The sequence below is a fragment of the Tachypleus tridentatus genome, chromosome 12 (genome assembly GCF_004210375.1).
Source record: "Tachypleus tridentatus isolate NWPU-2018 chromosome 12, ASM421037v1, whole genome shotgun sequence".
Taxonomy (NCBI): domain Eukaryota; kingdom Metazoa; phylum Arthropoda; class Merostomata; order Xiphosura; family Limulidae; genus Tachypleus; species Tachypleus tridentatus.
This window is the reverse complement of record NC_134836.1, coordinates 129628389-129654864: the sequence shown is the minus strand read 5'-3', so window position 1 is coordinate 129654864 and position 26476 is coordinate 129628389. Positions and strand designations below refer to the sequence as shown.

Here is a 26476-nt window from a genome sequence, read left to right as displayed (position 1 = left end):
TATCATGTGGCTAAACGTCTAAATACTACAAGATATAATGTTTTTGTCCTGATACGGTTATATTACTGTGTTTGTTCTTGTTACTGATTGAGTTAGTAAACAAATAATAATTAATTTCTTCTACCTTAGCTCTGTTACCATGGATATTCTTTACTGTGCATGACCCACTTGAAGTAAATATGCTATTCTAATAGGTATAAATAAAAAGAGAGTAACTTATTAAAGTTTTGAATGTATTTTCAAGATGGCTGGTTTGGATATTACAGCTTTACTTAAAATAAAGTACAGAACAATGCCCAGTAATGGTCAGTTGCAGACTGTCTTTGTTAATCTGAAGATGATCTGAGAAGGTTAGAATGATACTTATTTCTATTGGTCAATTTACAGTTGTGTAGCCAGAAATTTTTAAAAGCAAAGTAAAATTTTAATACCCATACCAGCCATCTTGAGAAAAGAAGGTTTTTAGTGTCTTACATTAAAAACGTTAACAAATTACTTTTTCTTTATTTATACCTATTATAATAGCATAAAATCTTAGCTAACAATTCATATTGTGATGGTATATAAATGTTAAGTTCTTAATTCTACAAGGCAAAAAACAAACCTGAATTTCCCCTTGAGTGACACATTTTCTTTTGGCATGTCATCCTCACTATTTTATCCACCATCCCTGAAATAAATATGAATTTAAACGTAAATTATTATTTATAAAATCTCTATTTCACAGACAAACCATAATTTTTATAGCCTTCACTTTTGTTTGGTGTAGAAAATAAGACCCCTCCTGCCACATTCAGTGTTCATTAATAGTTCTCTCTTACATTTAATTGTATATTACCTATAACTGATAAAAAGTCAAGGTTTTCATTTATCAAATGACATATTGTATAACATTTTGTTCTGAACAGTTAAATATCAGTTTCACTAGAGTACCAACATTATTCCCATGAGAAAATTAACAGCTAGTTTGGATAACAACTCTTGTTGCATAATTAGGAGGCCAGAAAAATTTTGAGAGATAAGGGAGTTTGTTTACTTTATGCATGTTATTAGTCTATATTGTGTGTTGCATTATGTAGTTAAATAAAAATTACTAATTGTTTCAACAATTAGGGTTAACTGTCTTCAACAATTGACAGCAAGAAAAAAGAAGATTGGTTAAGTTTCATGTTTATCATGTTTATGTATAATTATAAAAGTATCTAACATGTAAAAATGAGGATTATTTTAAGTTAGGATTACTTTAGATAAACCAAATAATAATAAAAATATTTTATGAGGCATATATGCAAAGAGGTTGTAGTAACTCCTGAGAATTGTTATTGGAATGTGTAATGTGAGCTGCACATGCCCTGAGTAAGTTAGAACTTATAATGGGATGGATAGTAGTTGTACATGGTTCAAAAGGTAATAAAACAATATAATTATAAAATAGATGTATACAGTTACTTAGAATAAATTAATTTATTTTTTTGCAATTTGAAGTCATTCTAAAAATAATTAGAAAGATAATTTAGATTCATTTTTATTTTATTTTTGGTGGTTTGAAGTTGGTCAAATTGACCTATTCTGTTTTCAGAAAGGGTGGAGAAAATGGATAAAGTATAAATTTTTACTGAAAAATCATGTTTGAAATGCATTTAGGATTTTTTAGGGATGATTTAGACAAAGAAAATTTTAAATTTTTGACATAGGGAAAAATATTTTTAATTTTAACATGAAAATTACTTTGCACATGAACTATTCACAACAAATACTCAGTATACTTCTGAACATATTTTTATTTCATTAAAAATTCTTTACTAAAAATATGATTTGTTTAATGCAAAAACCTTATAATATTAACTGAAAAACTGCCAAATTTTGTGAAGACATAGACACTATGTTGAAATTTAATGAATCTTAATGCATAGTAGAAAGAAGACAAGTTATAGCAAGTTACATACTATGAACACTAACAATTTTAAATTAGAAGAACATGTGTCGTATTTGAACAAATTATAAGTTAGGATAACAGTTCTCTGAAAAGTTAACATTACTCCATTTATAGAAAAACCAAATTAATTTTTTCTTTGGTTTGAATTGCCAAAGTTAAATCATACATTAAATGTAATATTTACAATAAAGAATTTTCCAGTTATAGCATAGTATTACAAACTTTTCAACTATTCTACTGATTCCTGTGTTGCTTAGCTGACAGAACACAGATGTTGTTCTATTCAGTAATTAAAAACAGATTATTAATGTGACATAACTATTAACTTATGGATGGATCATATGACAGTGAACAGTATGTTAAAGTAGATTATTAATGTTATATAACTATTAACTCAGGGATTGATCATATGACAGTGACCAATGTGTTAAAGTAGATTATTAATGTGACATTACTATTAACTCACAGATGGATTATATGACAGTGACCAATGTGTTAAAGTAGATTATTAATGTGACATAACTATTAACTCACAGATGGATTATATGACAGTGACCAATGTGTTAAAGTAGATTATTAAAGTGACATAACTGTTAATTCACGGATGGATTATATGACAGTGAACAGTATGTTAAAGTAGGTAATTAATGTGACATAACTATTAACTCACGGATTGATCATATGACAGTGGCCAATGTGTTAAAGTAGATTATTAAACTTTTATATCTGTATTAACTTATGGATGGATCATATGACAGTGGCCAATGTGTTAAAGTAGATTATTAAACTTTTATATCTGTATTAACTTATGGATGGATCATATGACAGTGACCAGTATGTTAAAGTAGATTATTAAAGTGACATAACTATTAACTCACGGATTGATCATATGACAGTGACCAATGTGTTAAAGTAGATTATTAATGTGACATAACTATTAACTCATGGATGGATTATTTGACAGTGGCCAATGTGTTAAAGTAGATTATTAAACTTTTATATCTGTATTAACTTATGGATGGATCATATGACAGTGACCAGTATGTTAAAGTAGATTATTAAAGTGACATAACTATTAACTCACGGATTGATCATATGACAGTGACTGATGTGTTAAAGTAGATTATTAATGTGACATAACTATTAATTCATGGATGGATTATATGACAGTGAACAGTATGTTAAAGTAGGTAATTAATGTGACATAACTACTAACTTATGGATGGATCATATAACAATAACCATTATGTTAAAGTAGATTATTAAAGTGACATAACTATTAACTTATGGATGGATCATATAACAGTGAACGGTATGTTAAAGTAGATTATTAATGTTATATAACTACTAACTTATGGATGGATCATATAGCAGTGAACGGTATGTTAAAGTAGATTATTAATGTGACATAACTATTAACTCATGGATGGATCATATAACAGTGAACGGTATGTTAAAGTAGGTAATTAATGTGACATAACTACTAACTTATGGATGGATCATATAACAATAACCATTATGTAAAAGTAGATTATTAATGAAGCATAACTGTTAATGCATTAATCCTATGTTTTAGTGATTTAGATATTTAAAGTTTTTATTTAAGAAATGATACTTATTTCTATTGATCAATGTACACTTGTGTAGTGTGATATTTTAAAGGGAAGTGAAAGTACTTAACAATTCTTTAGATTGAAACAATGAAAAGTAGCATTTTTGAATGTTATTTAATGTGAACTATTACAGAATAACTGATTCTTTAGTTCATAAGCAAGTTAGGAGTTTTTATATTAAACTGTAATATTTCACTATAAAAATACACATGACTGTGTGCGTATCTTTATTTTTTAAATTAATGTCTGCTTTTCAAAAATTAGATAAAACAGTTTGTTATTGTCTCCTTTCTTGTATGAATAGAAGAGAATATGACCTTCATTAATCCTATCAAATAATACTTAAGAGAGAGATTAATCAGTAATTTTTTATCTTTCTATCAAATAATACTTATAGAGAGATTAACCAATAATGTTTTATCTTTCTATCAAATAATACTTATAGAGAGATTAACCAATAATGTTTTATCTTTACTATCACATAATACTTATAGAGAGATTAACCAACAATGTTTTATCTTTACTATCAAGTAATACTTATAGAGAGATTAACGAATAATGTTTTATCTTCACTATCAAATACTACTTGTAGAGATTAAGCAATAATGTTTTATCTTTACTATCAAGTAATACTTATAGAGAGATTAACCAATAATGTTTTATCTTCACTATCAAATACTACTTGTAGAGATTAACCAATAATGTTTTATCTTTACTATCAAGTAATACTTATAGAGAGATTAACGAATAATGTTTTATCTTCACTATCAAATACTACTTGTAGAGAGATCAACCAATAATGTTTTATCTTTACTATCAAATAATACTTATAGAGAGATTAACCAGTAATGTTTTATCTTCACTATCAAATACTACTTGTAGAGAGATTAACCAATAATGTTTTATCTTTACTATCACATAATACTTATAGAGAGATTAACCAGTAATGTTTTATCTTCACTATCAAATACTACTTGTAGAGAGATTAACCAATAATGTTTTATCTTCACTATCAAATACTACTTATAGAGAGATTAACCAACAATGTTTTATCTTTACTATCAAGTAATACTTATAGAGAGATTAACGAATAATGTTTTATCTTCACTATCAAATACTACTTGTAGAGAGATTAACCAATAATGTTTTATCTTTACTATAAAGTAATACTTAGAAAGAGATTAACCAATAATGTTTTATCTTCACTATCAAATACTACTTGTAGAGATTAACCAATAATGTTTTATCTTTACTATCAAATACTACTTGTAGAGATTAACCAATAATGTTTTATCTTTACTCTCAAGTAATACTTATAGAGAGATTAACCAATAATGTTTTATCTTCACTATCAAATACTACTTGTAGAGATTAACCAATAATGTTTTATCTTTACTCTCAAGTAATACTTATAGAGATTAACCAATAATGTTTTATCTTCACTATCAAATACTACTTGTAGAGATTAACCAATAATGTTTTATCTTTACTCTCAAGTAATACTTATAGAGAGATTAACCAATAATGTTTTATCTTCACTATCAAATACTACTTGTAGAGATTAACCAATAATGTTTTATCTTTACTCTCAAGTAATACTTATAGAGAGATTAACCAATAATGTTTTATCTTCACTATCAAATACTACTTGTAGAGATTAACCAATAATGTTTTATCTTTACTCTCAAGTAATACTTATAGAGAGATTAACGAATAATGTTTTATCTTCACTATCAAATACTACTTATAGAGAGATTAACCAATAATGTTTTATCTTTACTATCAAATAATACTTGTAGAGATTAACCAATAATGTTTTATCCTTACTATCAAGTAATACTTATAGAGAGATTAACCAATAATGTTTTATCTTCACTATCAAATACTACTTGTAGAGATTAACCAATAATGTTTTATCTTTACTATCAAGTAATACTTATAGAGAGATTAATGAATAATGTTTTATCTTCACTATCAAATAATACTTGTAGAGATTAACCAATAATGTTTTATCTTTACTATCAAGTAATACTTATAGAGAGATTAACCAATAATGTTTTATCTTCACTATCAAATACTACTTGTAGAGAGATTAACCAATAATGTTTTATCTTTACTATCAAATAATACTTGTAGAGATTAACCAATAATGTTTTATCTTCACTATCAAATACTACTTGTAGAGATTAACCAATAATGTTTTATCTTTACTATCAAGTAATACTTATAGAGAGATTAACCAATAATGTTTTATCTTTACTATCACATAATACTTATAGAGAGATTAACCAGTAATGTTTTATCTTCACTATCAAATACTACTTATAGAGAGATTAACCAATAATGTTTTATCTTTACTATCAAGTAATACTTATAGAGAGATTAACGAATAATGTTTTATCTTTGCTATCAAATACTACTTGTAGAGATTAACGAATAATGTTTTATCTTTGCTATCAAATACTACTTGTAGAGATTAACCAATAATGTTTTATCTTTACTATCAAATACTACTTGTAGAGATTAACCAATAATGTTTTATCTTTACTATCAAATACTACTTGTAGAGATTAACCAATAATGTTTTGTCTTTACTATCAAATACTACTTGTAGAGATTAACCAATAATATTTTATCTTTACTGTCAAGTAATACTTATAGAGAGATTAACGAATAATGTTTTATATTCACTATCAAATACTACTTGTAGAGAGATTAACCAATAATGTTTTATCTTCACACTATTTTGTAGTTTATTTATTTTTATAGGTTTATGTTGAGTCTCAAGAAACATTTAGAGAACAAATACCCTTCTAGTCCTTGGCCAGAGAATGTATCATACCTTGTGGATGATGGTGTTGTATCTCATGTCTATTTTGAAGATCAGTATACACTGGTTGAATATATTCCACTTGGAATGACTTATGTGATCCTCTTTTTGTATGTGTATTTTTCTGTCAGTAAGTATCTGATGTAGAATCTCTGTAGTTCATTAATAAATATAAATGAATTGTATGCTAGTAAGTAATTGTGGTATGTATTATTTAAAATTCAGCATCTATATGTAGGGGCTTAATTAAGTTCATGTGGGATGTATATGTAGGTAGTAACTAAAAGGTTTTGAAATGAATATATTTTCACTATTCTTAGGTAAAGTAGAAATTACTCTGCATATACATTCACCTAACAACCCATATTAATAAGTTGAAGTTTCATCAAGATTGATTGTTTTCATATTTACAACTCCCCGTAATCTGGTCTCTTAACAGGAAAGATTGAGCTAGTAAAATCCAAGTGGGCTCTTGCTGTGAGTGCTGTAATGACAATGGTCATGTCGCTGTTGATGTCTGTGGGACTCTGCATATGGTTTGGATTGAACCCAACATTGAATGGCAGGTAGGTACTTACCGGTAGTTGAATAGACATGTAGTTACTGACCAGTAATTAAGTAGATCGTGTGATGGTTACTGACCAGTAGTTGACTTCAATTGTGGTAGGTGTTGACCAGTAGTTGAATAGACCTGTATTAGTTACTGACCAGTAGTTGAGTAGAACTGTGGTTGTTACTGACAAGTAGTTGAATAGACGTGTTGTAGGTACTGAATAGTAGTTAAACATAGCTTTGGTTGGTTTCCCATCATGACTACTGATGTGAAATCATTTTTATTATTCTGTTATGGTTCTCTGTGTGTGTGTTCTTTTTAGTACATGAAATTCCTATTAAACAATGTTTATTCAAATAGATACTTAATCTAACTGCAGAGTAATACAACTTACCTTGATTTTGCAGCTAATTTCTAGATTGCTGTTATCCTGAAGTCTGGTTAGTGGTTTGTTTAAAGATTATTTCCCTATGTATTACAGTGAGATTTTCCCCTATTTGGTTGTTGTAATTGGACTTGAGAATATGTGGGTGTTGACAAAATCTGTGGTTTCCACTCCTGTTCACTTAGATGTCAAAGTACGGGTTGCCCAAGGTAAGAGAACTTTGTGAAGGAAGTATATATTTACACATTTTCAAGATGTCATGGCTTCTTTATGAAGTTTTAGTTTCAGTTTTATAATAACCATGTACAAACAGGTGTTCTACAGCCAAAGAAAAACAAGGGTTGCATCAAGTATTGAAATTCAATGTTAACATTTAATGACTTATTTGTGTTACCCACAGCTTTTATAATCACTTTTAAGTGTTAAAGCAGTGAAACTTATATTTTCCAAGCATCTAATACTTTAAAACATAGTGTGTAACTGTCTGCACTGTTTTTATAGCAAATTATTACATAATTTAAGTAGTTTGGTTTCTAGTCAGTTGCACCCCCTCATTGTGTGCTTAATTAGAAACAATGAACTCCTGTGAATTAGAAGTGAGTCTTCTATGACTCATTGAAAATTTGAGATATATGTGGACTAAAATGTACAAAATATTGTGATATTATGAAAAGAACATTATTGCATTCTGTTACTATAATTTGCAAGTTTAGTCTCTAATAAAACTTCTATTTTAACTATAAATTCAAATCTCTGTTAGTTATTATAATCATAATGTGTTGATGAAACTTCATCACACATATTGATAACTAAAATTGAATATTTAGTTACTTATAGAGAACGTGGTTCCTCATATAACAACTTGTAACATGTAGAAAAGCCAGTGTATTTTATATCATGTTGGTTAACAATAAAAATATTACCTGTTATTGTTTTTAAGAGGCTATAGGCTGAAAATATAAAATGTGTAAATTACAAAATTGAGATACCATTAATTAAAGAGGTTTGTTTTTATTATTTAAGTTTTACCTTTATAACAGACCACATCCTGTAAAGGAGGAACAAAATATATAGCTTATGCTTTGATGCTAAAAGCGAGTCCAGAGTACACACACTGACATAGTCATCTTGAATAAATCGACCAAATAACCCAAACTAAGACTGGTAATTTTGCTTGTAGCTACATAATGCATACAATTTTTATTTAGTAGATTATACTTCATTCACTGTCATCATTGTTTTACTTTTCTTATGATTTTCTAAGAAGATACCAGTTCACAGTGAAAGCTTAAATTTGTATTATGTAGTTTTAAGAACCAGTTCAAAGTTTTCATTGTGCAGTTTAAAGAACCAGTTCAAGTTTGTGTTGTTAAGTTTGAATAATCAATTCTAAGTAAAAAACAAAATATTTTTATTGCACAGTTTAAAAAAAAAGACAGTTCACAATGAAATGTGAAAGTTTGTGTTGTACAGTTTAAAGTGAAAACTAAAAGTTGTATTGTACAGTTTAAAGTGAAAACTAAAAGTTTGTATTGTACAGTTTAAAGTGAAAACTAAAAGTTTGTATTGTACAGTTTAAAGTGAAAACTAAAAGTTGTATTGTACAGTTTAAAGTGAAAACTAAAAGTTTGTATTGTACAGTTTAAAGTGAAAACTAAAAGTTTGTACTGTACAGTTTAAAGTGAAAACTAAAAGTTTGTATTGTACAGTTTAAAGTGAAAACTAAAAGTTTGTACTGTACAGTTTAAAGTGAAAACTAAAAGTTTGTATTGTACAGTTTAAAGTGAAAACTAAAGTTTGTATTGTACAGTTTAAAGTGAAAACTAAAAGTTGTATTGTACAGTTTAAAGTGAAAACTAAAAGTTTGTACTGTACAGTTTAAAGTGAAAACTAAAAGTTTGTATTGTACAGTTTAAAGTGAAAACTAAAAGTTTGTATTGTACAGTTTAAAGTGAAAACTAAAAGTTTGTACTGTACAGTTTAAAGTGAAAACTAAAAGTTTGTATTGTACAGTTTAAAGTGAAAACTAAAAGTTGTATTGTACAGTTTAAAGTGAAAACTAAAAGTTTGTACTGTACAGTTTAAAGTGAAAACTAAAAGTTTGTATTGTACAGTTTAAAGTGAAAACTAAAAGTTTGTATTGTACAGTTTAAAGTGAAAACTAAAGTTTGTACTGTACAGTTTAAAGTGAAAACTAAAAGTTTGTATTGTACAGTTTAAAGTGAAAACTAAAAGTTTGTACTGTACAGTTTAAAGTGAAAACTAAAAGTTTGTATTGTACAGTTTAAAGTGAAAACTAAAAGTTGTATTGTACAGTTTAAAGTGAAAACTAAAAGTTGTATTGTACAGTTTAAAGTGAAAACTAAAAGTTTGTACTGTACAGTTTAAAGTGAAAACTAAAAGTTTGTATTGTACAGTTTAAAGTGAAAACTAAAAGTTTGTACTGTACAGTTTAAAGTGAAAACTAAAAGTTTGTATTGTACAGTTTAAAGTGAAAACTAAAAGTTTGTATTGTACAGTTTAAAGTGAAAACTAAAAGTTTGTACTGTACAGTTTAAAGTGAAAACTAAAAGTTTGTATTGTACAGTTTAAAGTGAAAACTAAAAGTTTGTATTGTACAGTTTAAAGTGAAAACTAAAGTTTGTATTGTACAGTTTAAAGTGAAAACTAAAAGTTTGTACTGTACAGTTTAAAGTGAAAACTAAAAGTTTGTATTGTACAGTTTAAAGTGAAAACTAAAAGTTTGTACTGTACAGTTTAAAGTGAAAACTAAAAGTTTGTATTGTACAGTTTAAAGTGAAAACTAAAAGTTTGTATTGTACAGTTTAAAGTGAAAACTAAAAGTTTGTATTGTACAGTTTAAAGTGAAAACTAAAAGTTGTATTGTACAGTTTAAAGTGAAAACTAAAGTTTGTACTGTACAGTTTAAAGTGAAAACTAAAAGTTTGTATTGTACAGTTTAAAGTGAAAACTAAAAGTTTGTATTGTACAGTTTAAAGTGAAAACTAAAAGTTTGTATTGTACAGTTTAAAGTGAAAACTAAAAGTTTGTATTGTACAGTTTAAAGTGAAAACTAAAAGTTTGTACTGTACAGTTTAAAGTGAAAACTAAAAGTTTGTATTGTACAGTTTAAAGTGAAAACTAAAGTTTGTATTGTACAGTTTAAAGTGAAAACTAAAAGTTTGTACTGTACAGTTTAAAGTGAAAACTAAAGTTTGTATTGTACAGTTTAAAGTGAAAACTAAAAGTTTGTACTGTACAGTTTAAAGTGAAAACTAAAAGTTTGTATTGTACAGTTTAAAGTGAAAACTAAAGTTTGTATTGTACAGTTTAAAGTGAAAACTAAAGTTTGTATTGTACAGTTTAAAGTGAAAACTAAAAGTTGTATTGTACAGTTTAAAGTGAAAACTAAAAGTTTGTATTGTACAGTTTAAAGTGAAAACTAAAAGTTTGTATTGTACAGTTTAAAGTGAAAACTAAAAGTTGTATTGTACAGTTTAAAGTGAAAACTAAAAGTTGTATTGTACAGTTTAAAGTGAAAACTAAAGTTTGTATTGTACAGTTTAAAGTGAAAACTAAAAGTTTGTATTGTACAGTTTAAAGTGAAAACTAAAAGTTTGTATTATTACAGTTTAAAGTGAAAACTAAAAGTTTGTATTGTACAGTTTAAAGTGAAAACTAAAAGTTTGTATTGTACAGTTTAAAGTGAAAACTAAAAGTTTGTATTGTACAGTTTAAAGTGAAAACTAAAAGTTTGTATTGTACAGTTTAAAGTGAAAACTAAAGTTTGTATTGTACAGTTTAAAGTGAAAACTAAAAGTTGTATTGTACAGTTTAAAGTGAAAACTAAAAAACAAAGTTTGTATTGTACAGTTTAAAGTGAAAACTAAAGTTTGTACTGTACAGTTTAAAGTGAAAACTAAAAGTTTGTATTGTACAGTTTAAAGTGAAAACTAAAGTTTGTACTGTACAGTTTAAAGTGAAAACTAAAGTTTGTATTGTACAGTTTAAAGTGAAAACTAAAAGTTTGTACTGTACAGTTTAAAGTGAAAACTAAAAGTTTGTACTGTACAGTTTAAAGTGAAAACTAAAAGTTTGTATTGTACAGTTTAAAGTGAAAACTAAAAGTTTGTACTGTACAGTTTAAAGTGAAAACTAAAAGTTTGTATTGTACAGTTTAAAGTGAAAACTAAAGTTTGTATTGTACAGTTTAAAGTGAAAACTAAAGTTTGTATTGTACAGTTTAAAGTGAAAACTAAAAGTTTGTATTGTACAGTTTAAAGTGAAAACTAAAAGTTTGTACTGTACAGTTTAAAGTGAAAACTAAAAGTTTGTACTGTACAGTTTAAAGTGAAAACTAAAAGTTTGTATTGTACAGTTTAAAGAACCAGTTCAGAGTTACACACCTTAAAGTGATATACACCAGTTCAAGAGCCAGTTCAAAGTGAAAGCTGAATTTTCTCTTATTTTAGGACTCAGTAAGGAAGGCTGGTTCATTACAAAGAATTTGTTGACAGAATTAACTGTTTTAACGTTTGCTTTCTTCACCTTTGTTCCAGCGATTCAGGTATTTATACAGCTATGTATATTTATATATATTTATACAGCTATGTATATTTTTAATATATGATGTCTATTATTTTCTACTCTTTTGTCCATAAATACTAATAGTGAACTGTAAACTTTGATGATACTTAAGATAGAAACAACATAAATCTTTACAGATTTATCTTATGTTTTAAGGAATTTTGTTTTTGTTTAAAGTGGTAAACATGTACCTGTATGACTTTATCAGCTAATTTTTTTGTTTTTAAGAATTCTGTTTAAAGTGGTAAACATGTACCTGTATGACTTTATCAGCTCATTTTTTTGTTTTTAAGAATTCTGTTTAAAGTGGTAAACATGTACCTGTATGACTTTATCAGCTCATTTTTTTGTTTTTAGGAATTCTGTTTAAAGTGGTAAACATGTACCTGTATGACTTTATTAGCTTACTTTTCTTTTTAGGAATTCTGTTTGTTTGCAGTGGTAGGTGTGTTTTCTGACTTTTTTCTACAGATGGTTTTCTTTGCAACTGTGTTGTCTATTGACATTCGACGAATAGAGGTAAGAAAACCTTTTACATACTTTGATCAACAGCTAATGTTATACTTTGTGTTATATGCTTGTAACATGTATATTGAGTGAATTGTGTTCTTTAACATGTGTATACAACAAAAACTTTTACTACTGAAACAGCTTCAAGATAACTCTGATAACTTGTATTATTTGTAAAACAACATATTATATCAGAATATAATGTTTTTATTGTTGAAGTTGGCAGAACTTCATAAAGACAACATGCATCGAACAATTAATATTGGACAAGGAGATGAACCAATCACTGACAAACAAGCTCCTAGCAGGGAGGACGTCATGAAAATGTCAGGAATGTGTCGATCAAGGTATAGAAGTGAAGTGTTTATATTTAGTGTTTGTGTAGAACAAGGTATAGAAGTGAAGTGTTTATATTTAGTGTTTGTGTAGATCAAGATACAGAAGTGAAGTGTTTATATTTAGTGTTTGTGTAGATCAAGATACAGAAGTGAAGTGTTTATATTTAGTGTTTGTGTAGATCAAGATACAGAAGTGAAGTGTTTATATTTAGTGTTTGTGTAGATCAAGATACAGAAGTGAAGTGTTTATATTTAGTGTTTGTGTCGATCAAGGTACAGAAGTGAAGTGTTTATATTTAGTGTTTGTGTCGATCAAGGTACAGAAGTGAAGTGTTTATATTTAGTGTTTGTGTCGATCAAGGAATAGAAGTGAAGTGTTTATATTTAGTGTTTGTGTCGATCAAGGAATAGAAGTGAAATGTTTATATTTAGTGCTTGTGTCGATCAAGGTATAGAAGTGAAGTGTTTATATTTAGTGCTTGTGTCGATCAAGGTACAGAAGTGAAGTGTTTATATTTAGTGCTTGTGTCGATCAAGATACATAATTGAAGTGTTTATATTTAGTGTTTGTGTCGATCAAGGTATAGAAGTGAAGTGTTTATATTTAGTGCTTGTGTTGATCAAGGTACAGAAGTGAAGTGTTTATATTTAGTGTTTGTGTAGATCAAGGTATAGAAGTGAAGTGTTTATATTTAGTGTTTGTGTAGATCAAGGTATAGAAGTGAAGTGTTTATATTTAGTGTTTGTGTAGATCAAGGTATAGAAGTGAAGTGTTTATATTTAGTGTTTGTGTCGATCAAGGTATAGAAGTGAAGTGTTTATATTTAGTGTTTGTGTCGATCAAGGTATAGAAGTGAAGTGTTTATATTTAGTGTTTGTATAGATCAAGGTATAGAAGTGAAGTATTTATATTTAGTGTTTGTGTAGATCAAGGTATAGAGGTGAAGTGTTTATATTTAGTGTTTGTGTCGATCAAGGTATAGAGGTGAAGTGTTTATATTTAGTGTTTGTGTAGATCAAGGTATAGAAGTGAAGTGTTTATATTTAGTGTTTGTGTCGATCAAGGTATAGAGGTGAAGTGTTTATATTTAGTGTTTGTGTCGATCAAGGTATAGAAGTGAAGTGTTTATATTTAGTGTTTGTGTAGATCAAGGTATAGAGGTGAAGTGTTTATATTTAGTGTTTGTGTCGATCAAGGTATAGAAGTGAAGTGTTTATATTTAGTGTTTGTGTAGATCAAGGTATAGAGGTGAAGTGTTTATATTTAGTGTTTGTGTAGATCAAGGTATAGAAGTGAAGTATTTATATTTAGTGTTTGTGTAGATCAAGGTATAGAGGTGAAGTGTTTATATTTAGTGTTTGTGTCGATCAAGGTATAGAAGTGAAGTGTTTATATTTAGTGTTTGTGTAGATCAAGGTATAGAAGTGAAGTATTTATATTTAGTGTTTGTGTAGATCAAGGTATAGAGGTGAAGTGTTTATATTTAGTGTTTGTGTAGATCAAGGTTTAGAAGTGAAGTATTTATATTTAGTGTTTGTGTAGATCAAGGTATAGAGGTGAAGTGTTTATATTTAGTGTTTATGCCGATCAAGGTATAGAAGTGAAGTGTTTATATTTAGTGTTTGTGCCGATCAAGGTATAGAAGTGAAGTGTTTATATTTAGTGTTTGAAGAATGACAGAAAAACGTAACCCAGTGCATGTTTTGTTAATTCTTATTTCAAGGTATCTTAGTGCTCTGTAGTTAGAATAATTTGGTGATTTTGAAATCACAACTTATGTTCACTTGTTACTGAGTAGTGAAACATAGTTTCTTTTGCCATCTTAGTTTTAAAGCACAAGAAAAATATTTTTACTAATCTTGAAGTGTTACGTTTAAAAACATACAGAATTGTTTGTTTGAAAATAAATCTTAAATTAATTCTGTGCTTTGACACTTTGGTTTACTGACACTTTTACCAACATAACACTGGTATAATAATAACAACAACAAAAAAAGATATCTTCGTTAAAATTACTAGCATGATAAAATAAGTTTCCTACAATTGATGACACTTAGGTTTTTTCAGTAGTTCTTTTATTTTGACCAAGTAACCACATTGTAATGTCAAAAAGAAGCTATTCTACTAAGTTAAATTAATCCTCTTTGGCTTCTGTATTTCTCCTGATAGGCTGAGGACCCCTGTTGTTCCATACAATACGAGCCAGTATCGAAGTGTCATTGCTCCTCCAACTGCTCCCATTTTAGTTAAACTTCCTAAGAGACTCAGATTCATTTATTTTTGGGCACGCACTCGGATGGTGCAGAGGGGTTTGATGGTAAGTGTAACTTTTATTATGGTTAGTGATTCATAATTGACTTGCATAGGGTTGAACACTATCATTAGTATGTATGTGTCACTTGTAAAGTTACCATCACTGATAGGTGTGTATATCACATGTAAAGTTACCATCATTGATACGTGTGTGTATATCACATGTAAAGTAACCATCACTGACAGGTGTGTATATCACATGTAAAGTTACCATCATTGATATGTGTGTGTATATCACATGTAAAGTTACCATCATTGATACGTGTGTGTATATCACATGTAAAGTTACCATCATTGATACGGGTGTGTATATCACATGTAAAGTTACCATCATTGATACGTGTGTGTATATCACATGTAAAGTTACCCTCACTGATAGGTGTGTATATCACATGTAAAGTTACCATCATTGATACGTGTGTGTATATCACATGTAAAGTTACCAGCATTGATACGTATGTCTATATCACATGTAAAGTTACCATCATTGATCATGTATGTCTATATCACATGTAAAGTTACCATCATTGATACGTATGTCTATATCACATGTAAAGTTACCATCATTGATATGTGTGTGTATATCACATGTAAAGTTACCATCACTGATAGGTGTGTATATCACATGTAAAGTTACCATCATTGATACGTATGTCTATATCACATGTAAAGTTACCATCACTGATAGGTGTGTATATCACATGTAAAGCTACCATCATTGATACGTATGTCTATATCACATGTAAAGTTACCATCATTGCTACTTGTGTATATCACATGTAAAGTTACCATCATTGATAGGTATGTCTATATCACATGTAAAGTTACCATCATTGATACGTATGTCTATATCACATGTAAAGTTACCATCATTGATACGTATGTCTATATCACATGTAAAGTTACCATCATTGATACGTATGTCTATATCACATGTAAAGTTACCATCATTGTTACGTCTGTCTATATCACATGTAAAGTTACCATCATTGATACGTTTGTCTATATCACATGTAAAGTTACCATCATTGATACGTCTGTCTATATCACATGTAAAGTTATCATCATTGATACTTGTGTGTATATCACATGTAAAGTTACCATCATTGATACGTGTGTCTATATCACATGTAAAGTTACTTTCTTTAGCCAGTTGATAATTACCAGATTAGTTTTGTACTTCAAAGATTCCAAGTTTAAGTCACCTTGTGATATAAACTAGTTTCTGTATTTTCTATAGTTTGGGAAGATTATTTTTACCAAAAGTCTATTTTTTTGTCTGTTCTCCCTCTTACGTGAGGTGTTGTCCGTAGAGATCTATTGAGGTATTTTATAGTTGAATTGTATGGAAAAGTCTTTAAGACAATACAGTGTTATTATTAAAAATTAAGAAAATATTTTGCAAGTTAAATTAATGGATATATATATTTTTTTAACATTTTAAACTTAGCACCCACTTAGCACATACTGTCTTTATGAAAGGAATTCTAAAGCAATACAGAAAGAAGTCTTTGTGGAGTTATTTTCAGAAGTAGAAAGATTATTTCATTGTTTTTCATGGCATGTATTGCCATTTCATGTTGATATAATAATGGACTGTGTTTCAGGTTTGTCTGGTGGTATGGATTTTTCTTGTGTTGTATAAACTTGGAATTATGGACCACCTGACAAGCAACACTACAAGTTTAACACCAGTCATTACTGAACAAGGTAAGTTTTGCTTTCCTTATCTGTTATGTACAGAGTTCTGGTTTTGTTTTATTAACATTTTTTAGTGTTTCTTTTTCCATAATCTTCTAAAAGTAATTTACAAATAATAATTATCACCATGAGTTCTTTAAAATTCTTCACTTTTTCTAACATTCAGAGATAGTAAATAATTCCAAACTGACAAAAAAAGCAATCATTGAGAGCTTTTGGTTATGTAAAAACCATGAACAATTAATTATGACACATTACACAGGGAAAGTAGTTTACTTTGTACGTGAACAAGAGAACTTGGTGGTTCATAAGTCGTATTTCCCAAATCAACATTTTATAGGGAGTAAATAAATAACACCAACTGTTATGAACAAGAAAATGATAAAACAGTATTCTAGGTGAGTGATGCCGGGTGTCACGATCAAGATAAAACAGTATTCTAGGTGAGTGATGCCAGGTGTCACGATCAAGATATAACAGTATTCTAGGTGAGTGATGCCGGGTGTCACGATCCAGATAAAACAGTATTCTAGGTGAGTGATATTGAGTGTCACGATCCAGATGAAACAGTATTCTAGGTGAGTGATGCCGGGTGTCACGATCCAGATAAAACAGTATTCTAGGTGAGTGATATTGAGTGTCACGATCCAGATGGAACAGTATTTTAGGTGAGTGATGCCGGGTGTCACGATCCAGATAAAACAGTATTCTAGGTGAGTGATATTGAGTGTCACGATCCAGATGAAACAGTATTCTAGGTGAGTGATACTGGGTGTCATGATCCAGGTAAAACAGTATTCTAGGTTAGTGATACTGAGTGTCATGATCCAGATAAAACAGTATTCTAGGTGAGTGATATTGAGTGTTAGGATCCAGATAAAACAGTATTCTAGGTGAGTGATACTGGGTGTCATGATCCAGGTAAAACAGTATTGAAGGTGAGTTATACTGAGTGTCATGATCCACATAAACCAGTATTTTAGGTGAGTGATTTTGAGTATCATGATCCAGATAAAACAGTATTCTAGGTGAGTGATACTGGGTGTCATTATCCATATAAAACAGTATTCTAGGTGAGTGATACTGGGTGTCATGATCCAGATTAAACAGTATTCTTGGTGAGTGATACTGGGTGTCATGATTCAGATAAAACAGTATTCAAGGTGAGTTATACTGAGTGTCATGATCCACATAAACCAGTATTTTAGGTGAGTGATACTGAGTGTCATGATCCAGATAAAATAGTATTCTAGGTGAGTTATACTGAGTGTCATAGTCCACATAAACCAGTAGTTTAGGTGAGTGATACTGGGTGTCACGATCCAGTTAAAACAGTATTATATGTGAGTGATACTGGGTGTCACGATCCAGTTAAAACAGTATTATATGTGAGTGATACTGGGTGTCATGATCCACATAAAACAGTGTTCTAGGTGAGTGATACTGAGTGTCATGATCCACACAAAACAGTATTCTAGGTGAGTGATACTGAGTGTTATGATCCAGATAAAACAAACTCAGTTTTCACATGAATAATACTGACTTTTATAGTCTCAGAAAAATTGAAGTGTTCCACATGAATAACACTAATTGTCATGATTTGTAAGAATTAAAATATTCTAATGTCAATAACACTGAGTGTTTTAACAAAGTTGAAACCAAAACACTACTGTCATGTGATTAACAGTAACTGTCATGATCTTGAACATGTTAAACATTTTCAATGTTTTTTTTTTTTGTTTGCTGTTTCATGATGCAATTTAAGAATACAAATGATTTCTAAACATTGTTAGATATCTCTTGTAGTTTGAGGTCATTAAGTTATGAATAAAAATAGTTTATTTATTAATGTTTATCTTTAAGATATATATTAAAAATGTTCATTTAATAAAATATTTGTTTTTTTATATTGTTTTTATACCTAAGTTTTGGTACTGACTAACATCCATATTGACAATGATATTTTGACAAATAATGACAAAATAAAATATTAAACATTCCTTGTTATACATTTGCACTAGAAGTGTAAACAGATCTAGATACTGTGATAGATTATTCATAACACTAGAAGTAAAGTGGAAGTTATTTTTGATGATGAGAAACCCTCTTGAAATAAAAATATATCTCAGAACAGCTTGTATGGATATTAACACTTTACTGAAAGGGAGAGAACAGCTTTTCGATCTTCCTAGTGAAGATGACCTAGGAAGGTCAAAACATTGTCCAGGTGTTAGACCTGTTATTGATGTATAATTTATGTTTGATATGTGAATAAACTTATTAAAATCATCAACTGGAAGTGTTTTTATTGAAATAAGTAATTTTTCAAAAGCTTGTGAAGTGCTGTAAACAAATCTGAAAGAAGTTATTGTAGTTATGTTAATGCCTAATAATTATAAATCTTTTTTCCTCTCTCGTTTGTTATTTTGTGGTCAGATGTCAGGAATGAACTTTTTTTTTATTTTTTAGTTGTTCGTCCTATTCTTTTAACACTGGGCATGGTGAACCATACAGTGTTACCTGTGGATAAAAAACATCTGGACTCCTCAGAACATCTCACTAGTGATGGAAGTCAAGGTAGCAGTGGAGGTTTTGGGGCAGACTTCAAACTCTTTCATCATAATCCAGAACTGTGGCGATCACTTCCTCCTCAACATTGGTCAACTCTGTTTGGATACTATAACATTTCACTTTCTGGAAGGTAATTATGCATGACACAAACTTTGAAGTAATCTATTTCATAAAATTTTAATTTGAAAAGTTGTAGGATAGCTTTTATTTGCAAGTTAACAGTAATATGTTGCTTGGAAGTTTTAATACAGAGTATCAAGTGTGTTATATTAAAGCAAATGTGAAGTCTGCAAGTCACATGACAATCACAATTGGTGGAATGAAATATATGAGAACTAAATTACAACATTATTAAGTGGTGTGATGCACAAAACATCAATTGCTTTGAGGTAGGGTATGTAACATAGTAGGAGGAGTGGGGCATTTTAGAAATGACAAACATATAACATCAGCTTTTTTATGTTAAAACTATACTGCAGGACTATTTTCAAGATGTATAATCATCAGATAGCCCATATCATCACCACAGTCATCAGGACGTTGGTAGGCTCTAAAATTGTTTTGGACACGGCACTGAACCTATTCTCACAAGAATAGCTTTTCTTCTTTTGCGCTGTCCTCTATTTGCAAACTTGTTTAAATGCATGCCAAAAGCATTCAACCTTTTTTCTTTTGGAATCCATAGTTCCAACTTGTCTCTCATGTAAATTGCTATGGGTCACTTCTTCAGCAATAGGAGAGCACTGCTGTCATGTAATGAATATGACTTCCCTATGTGCCAACATTGTTGAACAGTCACTTCTCGCTTGGAAGTATCGGGATTTTTTGCCCTTTGTTTGTAAGAGATGAATCACTATATGGAATGCAAATTGTCTCTTGTCCATGTCCTAATTCTTTCTGTGCTTTTGAACCTTTTACAGGCGCATTGTGACTATAATTTTCACCTCATCCCCTCAAAGTTAGTGATGTCTTCCCACACCTTCACAAGTATTCTCTTCAGCTCTCATGAGTTTTCTTGGAGCTTTTATCTTTGGTATAGGTTATTTTATTTATTGCTGTTGTTCCTTTGTTTCTCCACTCCCTTTCTTCAGGTTTACACAGTGTTTTTGCCATCCCATTTGGTGAAGACATTGATTTGCCTGTTTCCTTTGGACTTCAGGTCAATCAACTATTGTGACATTTTGGGCAGGCTTTCACATACCAGACCACCAGTTGTGGGTTCAGTATACCTATTTTGAGGGATGGGTTTCAAAAATTTTCTGTTCATTCTATTTCTACACCATGTTTCAGTACTTGCCTTCCTCTTTCTGTTGTTTTTTTTGTGTGTGAATCCTTTGGGGATTCTTGGGGCATTTCTCCTTTTTCCCTTCCACTGTTGGCCTTGTCTTTTGCTATGGCCTTCCACACATGGTTTACTCTTTTTTTTTTAGGATTTTATGGGCTGTGATGCTATATTCTTACAGATTCATTACTGGTTCCATGTATATGGGTCATTTTAAGGCATTTTAAGTTTGAAGTGATTGCTGTGTCCTTGTTGTTGTGGGTAGTTTCTGTCTAACAGAGCTCTGCCTTTCCTTCTGAGAGACCCAGTGTTCTCCAGATGTGGCTTCTGGTTCTGTTTCTGTTTCCTTACCTTGCAATTTTAGGCCCTGTCTGACATGGTTTTTCATGGTACTGTTCTCCATATTTTGCAGCAATACATGGCATTTGCTTTCTCCTTCTTGGGATTTCTAGTCATGCCAATGTCTAACTGAGGCAGTCCTTGTTTTTCTACCCCAGTAGGTTTAGTACCTACTCCACATGTGTTTTACTGTTGCTGGTTTGCTTGTCGTGGAACAGTATACCTTTTAGTCTTGGTTCTGTGTTGTTTTATGCAAGTCTTTCCCCTTCATATTCATACCCTGGAGAATGCACTTTGTTAATCTTTATTGGCATTGGAAAAGATCTATAGATTGTCTGGAGTACCACTTCCTCATCTGTAACCTGAGTTACATCTGTTTATGGATTCTTCCCTTCAGAGCTGGGATGCATGGGTCAATCATTTAAGGGTTTGGGGTCATTGGTCTGTGGAGATTTCACATTGATGTTTTTAAACTCCTGGCTGTACATTTCACTTTGGATCAGCAGGTTATAATATATTCTAACATTTCTGACAGATGTTTTCTGTTGATTACCTATGGGGCACAAAATCCCATTACCTGTGTTTCTTCACTAAAAATCGTCTTTCTTGGATTTACATACATCAAAATCTTTTGATGCCATATTGTGTCAAGGGTTCTTTCTCTGTCTTGGTCAATCATCTTTTCTGTCTGGACCTTGTTTATCCTAGGAGTGGACCCTGCATTGTGCCATTTCTCAGTGTCTTCATCAGGGTATGTCCCCTCAGTTGCTCTGTCTTCATCTGGGTATGTCCCGAACTGATGGTTTTGTCACAGCCCTCAATCACAGTTACTTTGGTTATAGTCCACAGTTCTCCATTCTCTAGCTTTGGTTGTTGATGCATTGAGCCATGATTGGTTTCATCTCTTCCTTTGTATTTACCCTCCGATCCATTTACTTCTTCACGTGGCTTTCTTTATCCATGTTATACCATGCATGGTCATTCTGGTTGCTCCTTCCTGGCACTGTAGGTTGCCCTTTCTTTTCAGTTCTTGTCAGTCCTGATGTGTTGTATCAACCCAGTAACAGGTGCTCCATCTTGTAGTGACCATCCTGCATCCTTCCACCTAGATTTTCAAAGGTCTTTGGTTAGATTTTCCAGTTTCTCTCAAAGAGTAGCTTCACATTTAGCCTGTTCCATTCTTCCTTCCTTGGCCATTTATCTATGCAAGTGGTGCATTTGTTGCTCCAGTGTATTGACTTGGGGTTTCTTAGCTTCTTACCCAGTGGTGAGCTGTATCACTCCATTTTGAATGTTGGGTGACATTGTCATGTTTTCCATTTTTACAATTATTGTATGGTCCTTGCTTGCTCTGTCTTTTCTGTGTTGATCCATTCCTTCCAGCTCCATCAACCATTGAATTGTCTGTTGTTTCTGTGTTGATCCATTCCTTCCAGCTCCATCAACCATTGAAGTGTTTGTTGTTTCTGTGTTGATCCATTCCTTCCAGCTCCATCATCCACTGAAGTGTCTGTTGTTTCTGTGTTGATCGGTTCCTTCCAGCTCCATCAACCATTGAAGTGTTTGTTGTTTCTGTGTTGATCCATTCCTTCCAGCTCCATCATCCACTGAAGTGTCTGTTGTTTCTGTGTTGATCGATTCCTTCCACCTCCATCAACCATTGAAGTGTCTGTTGTTTCTGTGTTGATCAATTCCTTCCAGCTCCATCAACCACTGAAGTGTCTGTTGTTTCTGGTCTTGAACATTATTTTAGTCCTTCCTGATATTTGTTACACACTGTATCTAACTTTATGCTGTTTGATCACTGGTTTTAGTAATCTTCTACTGTGTGTGTACATACATTGTGATATACCAGATATCTGTTACACACTCTATCTAACTTTATGCTGTTTGATCACTGGTTTATAGTAATCTTCTACTGTGTGTGTACATACATTGTGATATACCAGATATCTGTTACACACTATATCTAACTTTATGCTGTCTGATCACTGGTTTTTAGTAATCTTCTACTGTGTGTGTACATACATTGTGATATACCAGATATCTGTTACACACAGTATCTAACTTCATGCTGTCTGATCACTGGTTTATAGTAATCTTCTCCTGTGTGTGTACATACATTGTGATATACCAGATATCTGTTACACACTGTATCTAACTTTATGCTGTCTGATCACTGGTTTTTAGTAATCTTCTACTGTGTGTGTACATACATTGTGATATACCAGATATCTGTTACACCCTGTATCTAACTTTATGCTGTCTGATCACTGGTTTTTAGTAATCTTCTACTGTGTGTGTACATACATTGTGATATACCAGATATCTGTTACACACTGCATCTGACTTCATGCTTTCTGGCCATTGGTTTTGAAGGTGTGTTAAAATGAAAATATCTCAGAAATTTTTGAAACTTGTAAAATTCTTTAGCATCTAAATAAATCTCTAGAAATATTTAAAATTAATATTTTCAATGTAAACTAAAACTGTTTGTACATTACATCCTTTTGTTCCTAGCCTTATTTGTAAACTTTTGGTGATAATATTAAACCTATTTATGAATGTTAAACCTAGTCATAACAGTGTTAAACGTAGTCAAGAGAATAAAAAAACTATTCATGACACCCTTCTTTTTATCAGGTATCTCAGTGTGGTGCCCCCTATACATTTGGCTATTCCTATTAGTCCCAGTATAGCTCGGGAACTGCGGCATCCTACCGAGTCTGAAATTGGGCTGAGAGCAGCCCTGCAGTTTATACCTGGAATGGATCAGGTTGATCAGGGTAAGTTTACTGATATGAACAAGGTTGTTAGTTGATGTTAAAACTGTAAAGTTTCATAGTGTTTATACAACTTTCCATCATTAAATTATTTCTTTTCAGTTGGACAACATAGAAAATATGAAATGTTAAATGAATGATAACCATTTAAGTTGTTAAGTACACAAATGGAACTTTATAATCACAATGTGGAACATGTTAAATCTACTCTGTAGTGTGTACTTACCTTGAATCTGGGCCCAGCATGGCCAGATGGTTAAGGCACTCGACTTGTAATCTGAGGGTTGTGGGTTATAATTCCTGTCACACCAAACATGCTCGCCCTTTCAGCTGTGGGAACATTATAAATGATGGTCAATCCCATTGTTTGTTGTAAAAGAGTATCCCAAGAGCTAGCAGTGGGTGGTGATAACTAGCTGCCTTCTCTTTAGTTTTACACTGCTAAATTAGGGATGGCATGTGCAGATCTCTCTTGTAGCTTTGTGAAAAATCCAAAGCAAACCAAACCCTTAAATTGGAACTGGAAATTTATTATAGACCAACATCTTTGTCCAGAATGAGATAACATACTATTAAAATAGTATGTTACATGACAGGTCATCAGGTTATATCCTTTTGTACAAAACATTATCACCCATTGATTTTCTCTATTTGTGATATTTTAGAAAGTGTATTATATCCCTTTTTACCATGACTATATGTAACATTGATATATACTTAATTATTGATTCTATACATTTGTAAGATATTAGAAAGTGTATTTTATATCTTTTTCCAGTGACATTAGAGTATATTCTTGTACAATATTTCTATATTTTGTGTAACACGAAACGATAATAGAATATAAATATTGAACTGTATAGAATAACTGTAACTGTATTATAATGATACAAGTAATGCTGAAAATTGTGTGTATTTGTTTAAACACTGCATTGGTGTAATAGTTTTATATGAGACAAATTATTTCAGAAGTCGAGGATGGACCTGTGTCTGATGTTCCATACCCATCTTCTCCAACAGAAGTTGCATTTGCTCTGGCACTGTCAGTTCCAAGTATTTTATTTATTATCTATATTTTAATTGTCCTTTACCGGTGCATGTGTTCACGTAACTATGCTGAATGGCGTAGCTCTTGGTCAAAACGTCGCAACAAGAGTGAAGATAAAGTTTATTCAGAAGTGGATCCTGATTCCTATCTCATTATGGAAACATTGCCTCTGAAACTGGAGGGACACAAAGAGGTGAGAACAATAAAAATAACACAGAAGTAAGTATAATGGAAATACTATTGTGCAATATTTGGTTTAAAAGCTTGTATGTGTTTCTTATAGTAATAAAACTTTAGGTAAATATTTAAGTCATTTTATTAAAACATTTCTTTAGCATATAGTATCCTAATCATGTATGAAAGTACACTGATATTGATTGTGCTAGCAAAGTGTTTGTGTGTGAAATTATGTAAGCATTGTGTAAGAATGTATGCTATTGTTGATAATAACAAATTGTGTGTGAAATTATGCTATTGTTGATAGTAACAAAGTGTGTGTGAAAGTATGCTGTTGTTGATAGTAACAAAGTGTGTGTGAAAGTATGCTGTTGTTGATAGTGGCAAGGTGTGTGTGAATGTATGCTGTTGTTGATAGTGGCAAGGTGTGTGTGAATGTATGCTATTGTTGATAGTGGCAAGGTGTGTGTGAAGGTATGCTATTGTTGATAGTGGCAAGGTGTGTGTGAAGGTATGCTATTGTTGATAGTGGCAAGGTGTGTGTGAACGTATGCTATTGTTGATAGTGGCAAGGTGTGTGTGAACGTATGCTATTGTTGATAGTGGCAAGGTGTGTGTGAAAGTATGCTACTGTTGATAGTGGTAAGGTGTGTGTGAAAGTATGCTACTGTTGATAGTGGCAAGGTGTGTGTGAACGTATGCTACTGTTGATAGTGGCAAAGTGTGCGTGGAAAGTAAGCTACTGTTGATAGTGGCAAAGTGTGTCGTAGAGTAGCGTGCTACTGTTGATAGCGGCAAGGTGTGTGTGAAGCGTATGCCACTGTTGATAGTGGCAAAGTGTGTGTGAAAGTATGCTACTGTTGATAGTGGCAAGGTGTGTGCGTGAACGTATGCTACTGTTGATAGTGGCAAGGTGTGTGTGAACGATGCCTACTGTTGATAGTGGCAAGGCGTGCGTGAGCGATATGCTATTGTTGATAGTGGCAAGGTGTGTGTGAGCGTTATGCTACTGTTGATAGTGGCAAGGTGTGCGTGAGCATTACGCCATTGTTGATAGTGGCAAGTGTGTGTGAAAGCACGCCACTGTTGATAGTGGCAAGGGTGTGTGTGAAAGTATGCTACTGTTGATAGTGGCAAGGTGTGTGTGAAAGTATGCTACTGTTGATAGTGGCAAGGTGTGTGTGAACGTATGCTATTGTTGATAGTGGCAAGGTGTGTGTGAACGTATGCTATTGTTGATAGTGGCAAGGTGTGTGTGAACGTATGCTATTGTTGATAGTGGCAAGGTGTGTGTGAAAGTATGCTACTGTTGATAGTGGCAAGGTGTGTGTGAAAGTATGCTACTGTTGATAGTGGCAAGGTGTGTGGGAACGTATGCTACTGTTGATAGTGGCAAAGTGTGTGTGAAAGTATGCTACTGTTGATAGTGGCAAGGTGTGTGTGAAAGTATGCTACTGTTGATAGTAACAAGGTGTGTGTGAAAGTATGCTACTGTTGATAGTAACAAGG

General features: G+C 31.3%; 1 protein-coding gene across 1 annotated transcript in view; it reads left to right on the top strand.

Annotated features, from left to right (window-relative positions):
* LOC143235787 (sterol regulatory element-binding protein cleavage-activating protein-like) overlaps positions 1–26476 on the top strand; it is a 120583-nt gene that overhangs the window by 47626 nt on the left and 46481 nt on the right. Inside the window, exons 8-18 of the mRNA XM_076473988.1 lie at positions 6319–6509; positions 6819–6945; positions 7414–7526; positions 11790–11884; positions 12325–12423; positions 12634–12761; positions 14923–15070; positions 16674–16776; positions 19237–19468; positions 23603–23745; positions 24712–24983. Of these exons, the coding sequence (XP_076330103.1) occupies positions 6319–6509; positions 6819–6945; positions 7414–7526; positions 11790–11884; positions 12325–12423; positions 12634–12761; positions 14923–15070; positions 16674–16776; positions 19237–19468; positions 23603–23745; positions 24712–24983 (1651 nt within the window). The remainder of the gene's footprint in view (positions 1–6318; positions 6510–6818; positions 6946–7413; positions 7527–11789; positions 11885–12324; positions 12424–12633; positions 12762–14922; positions 15071–16673; positions 16777–19236; positions 19469–23602; positions 23746–24711; positions 24984–26476) is intronic.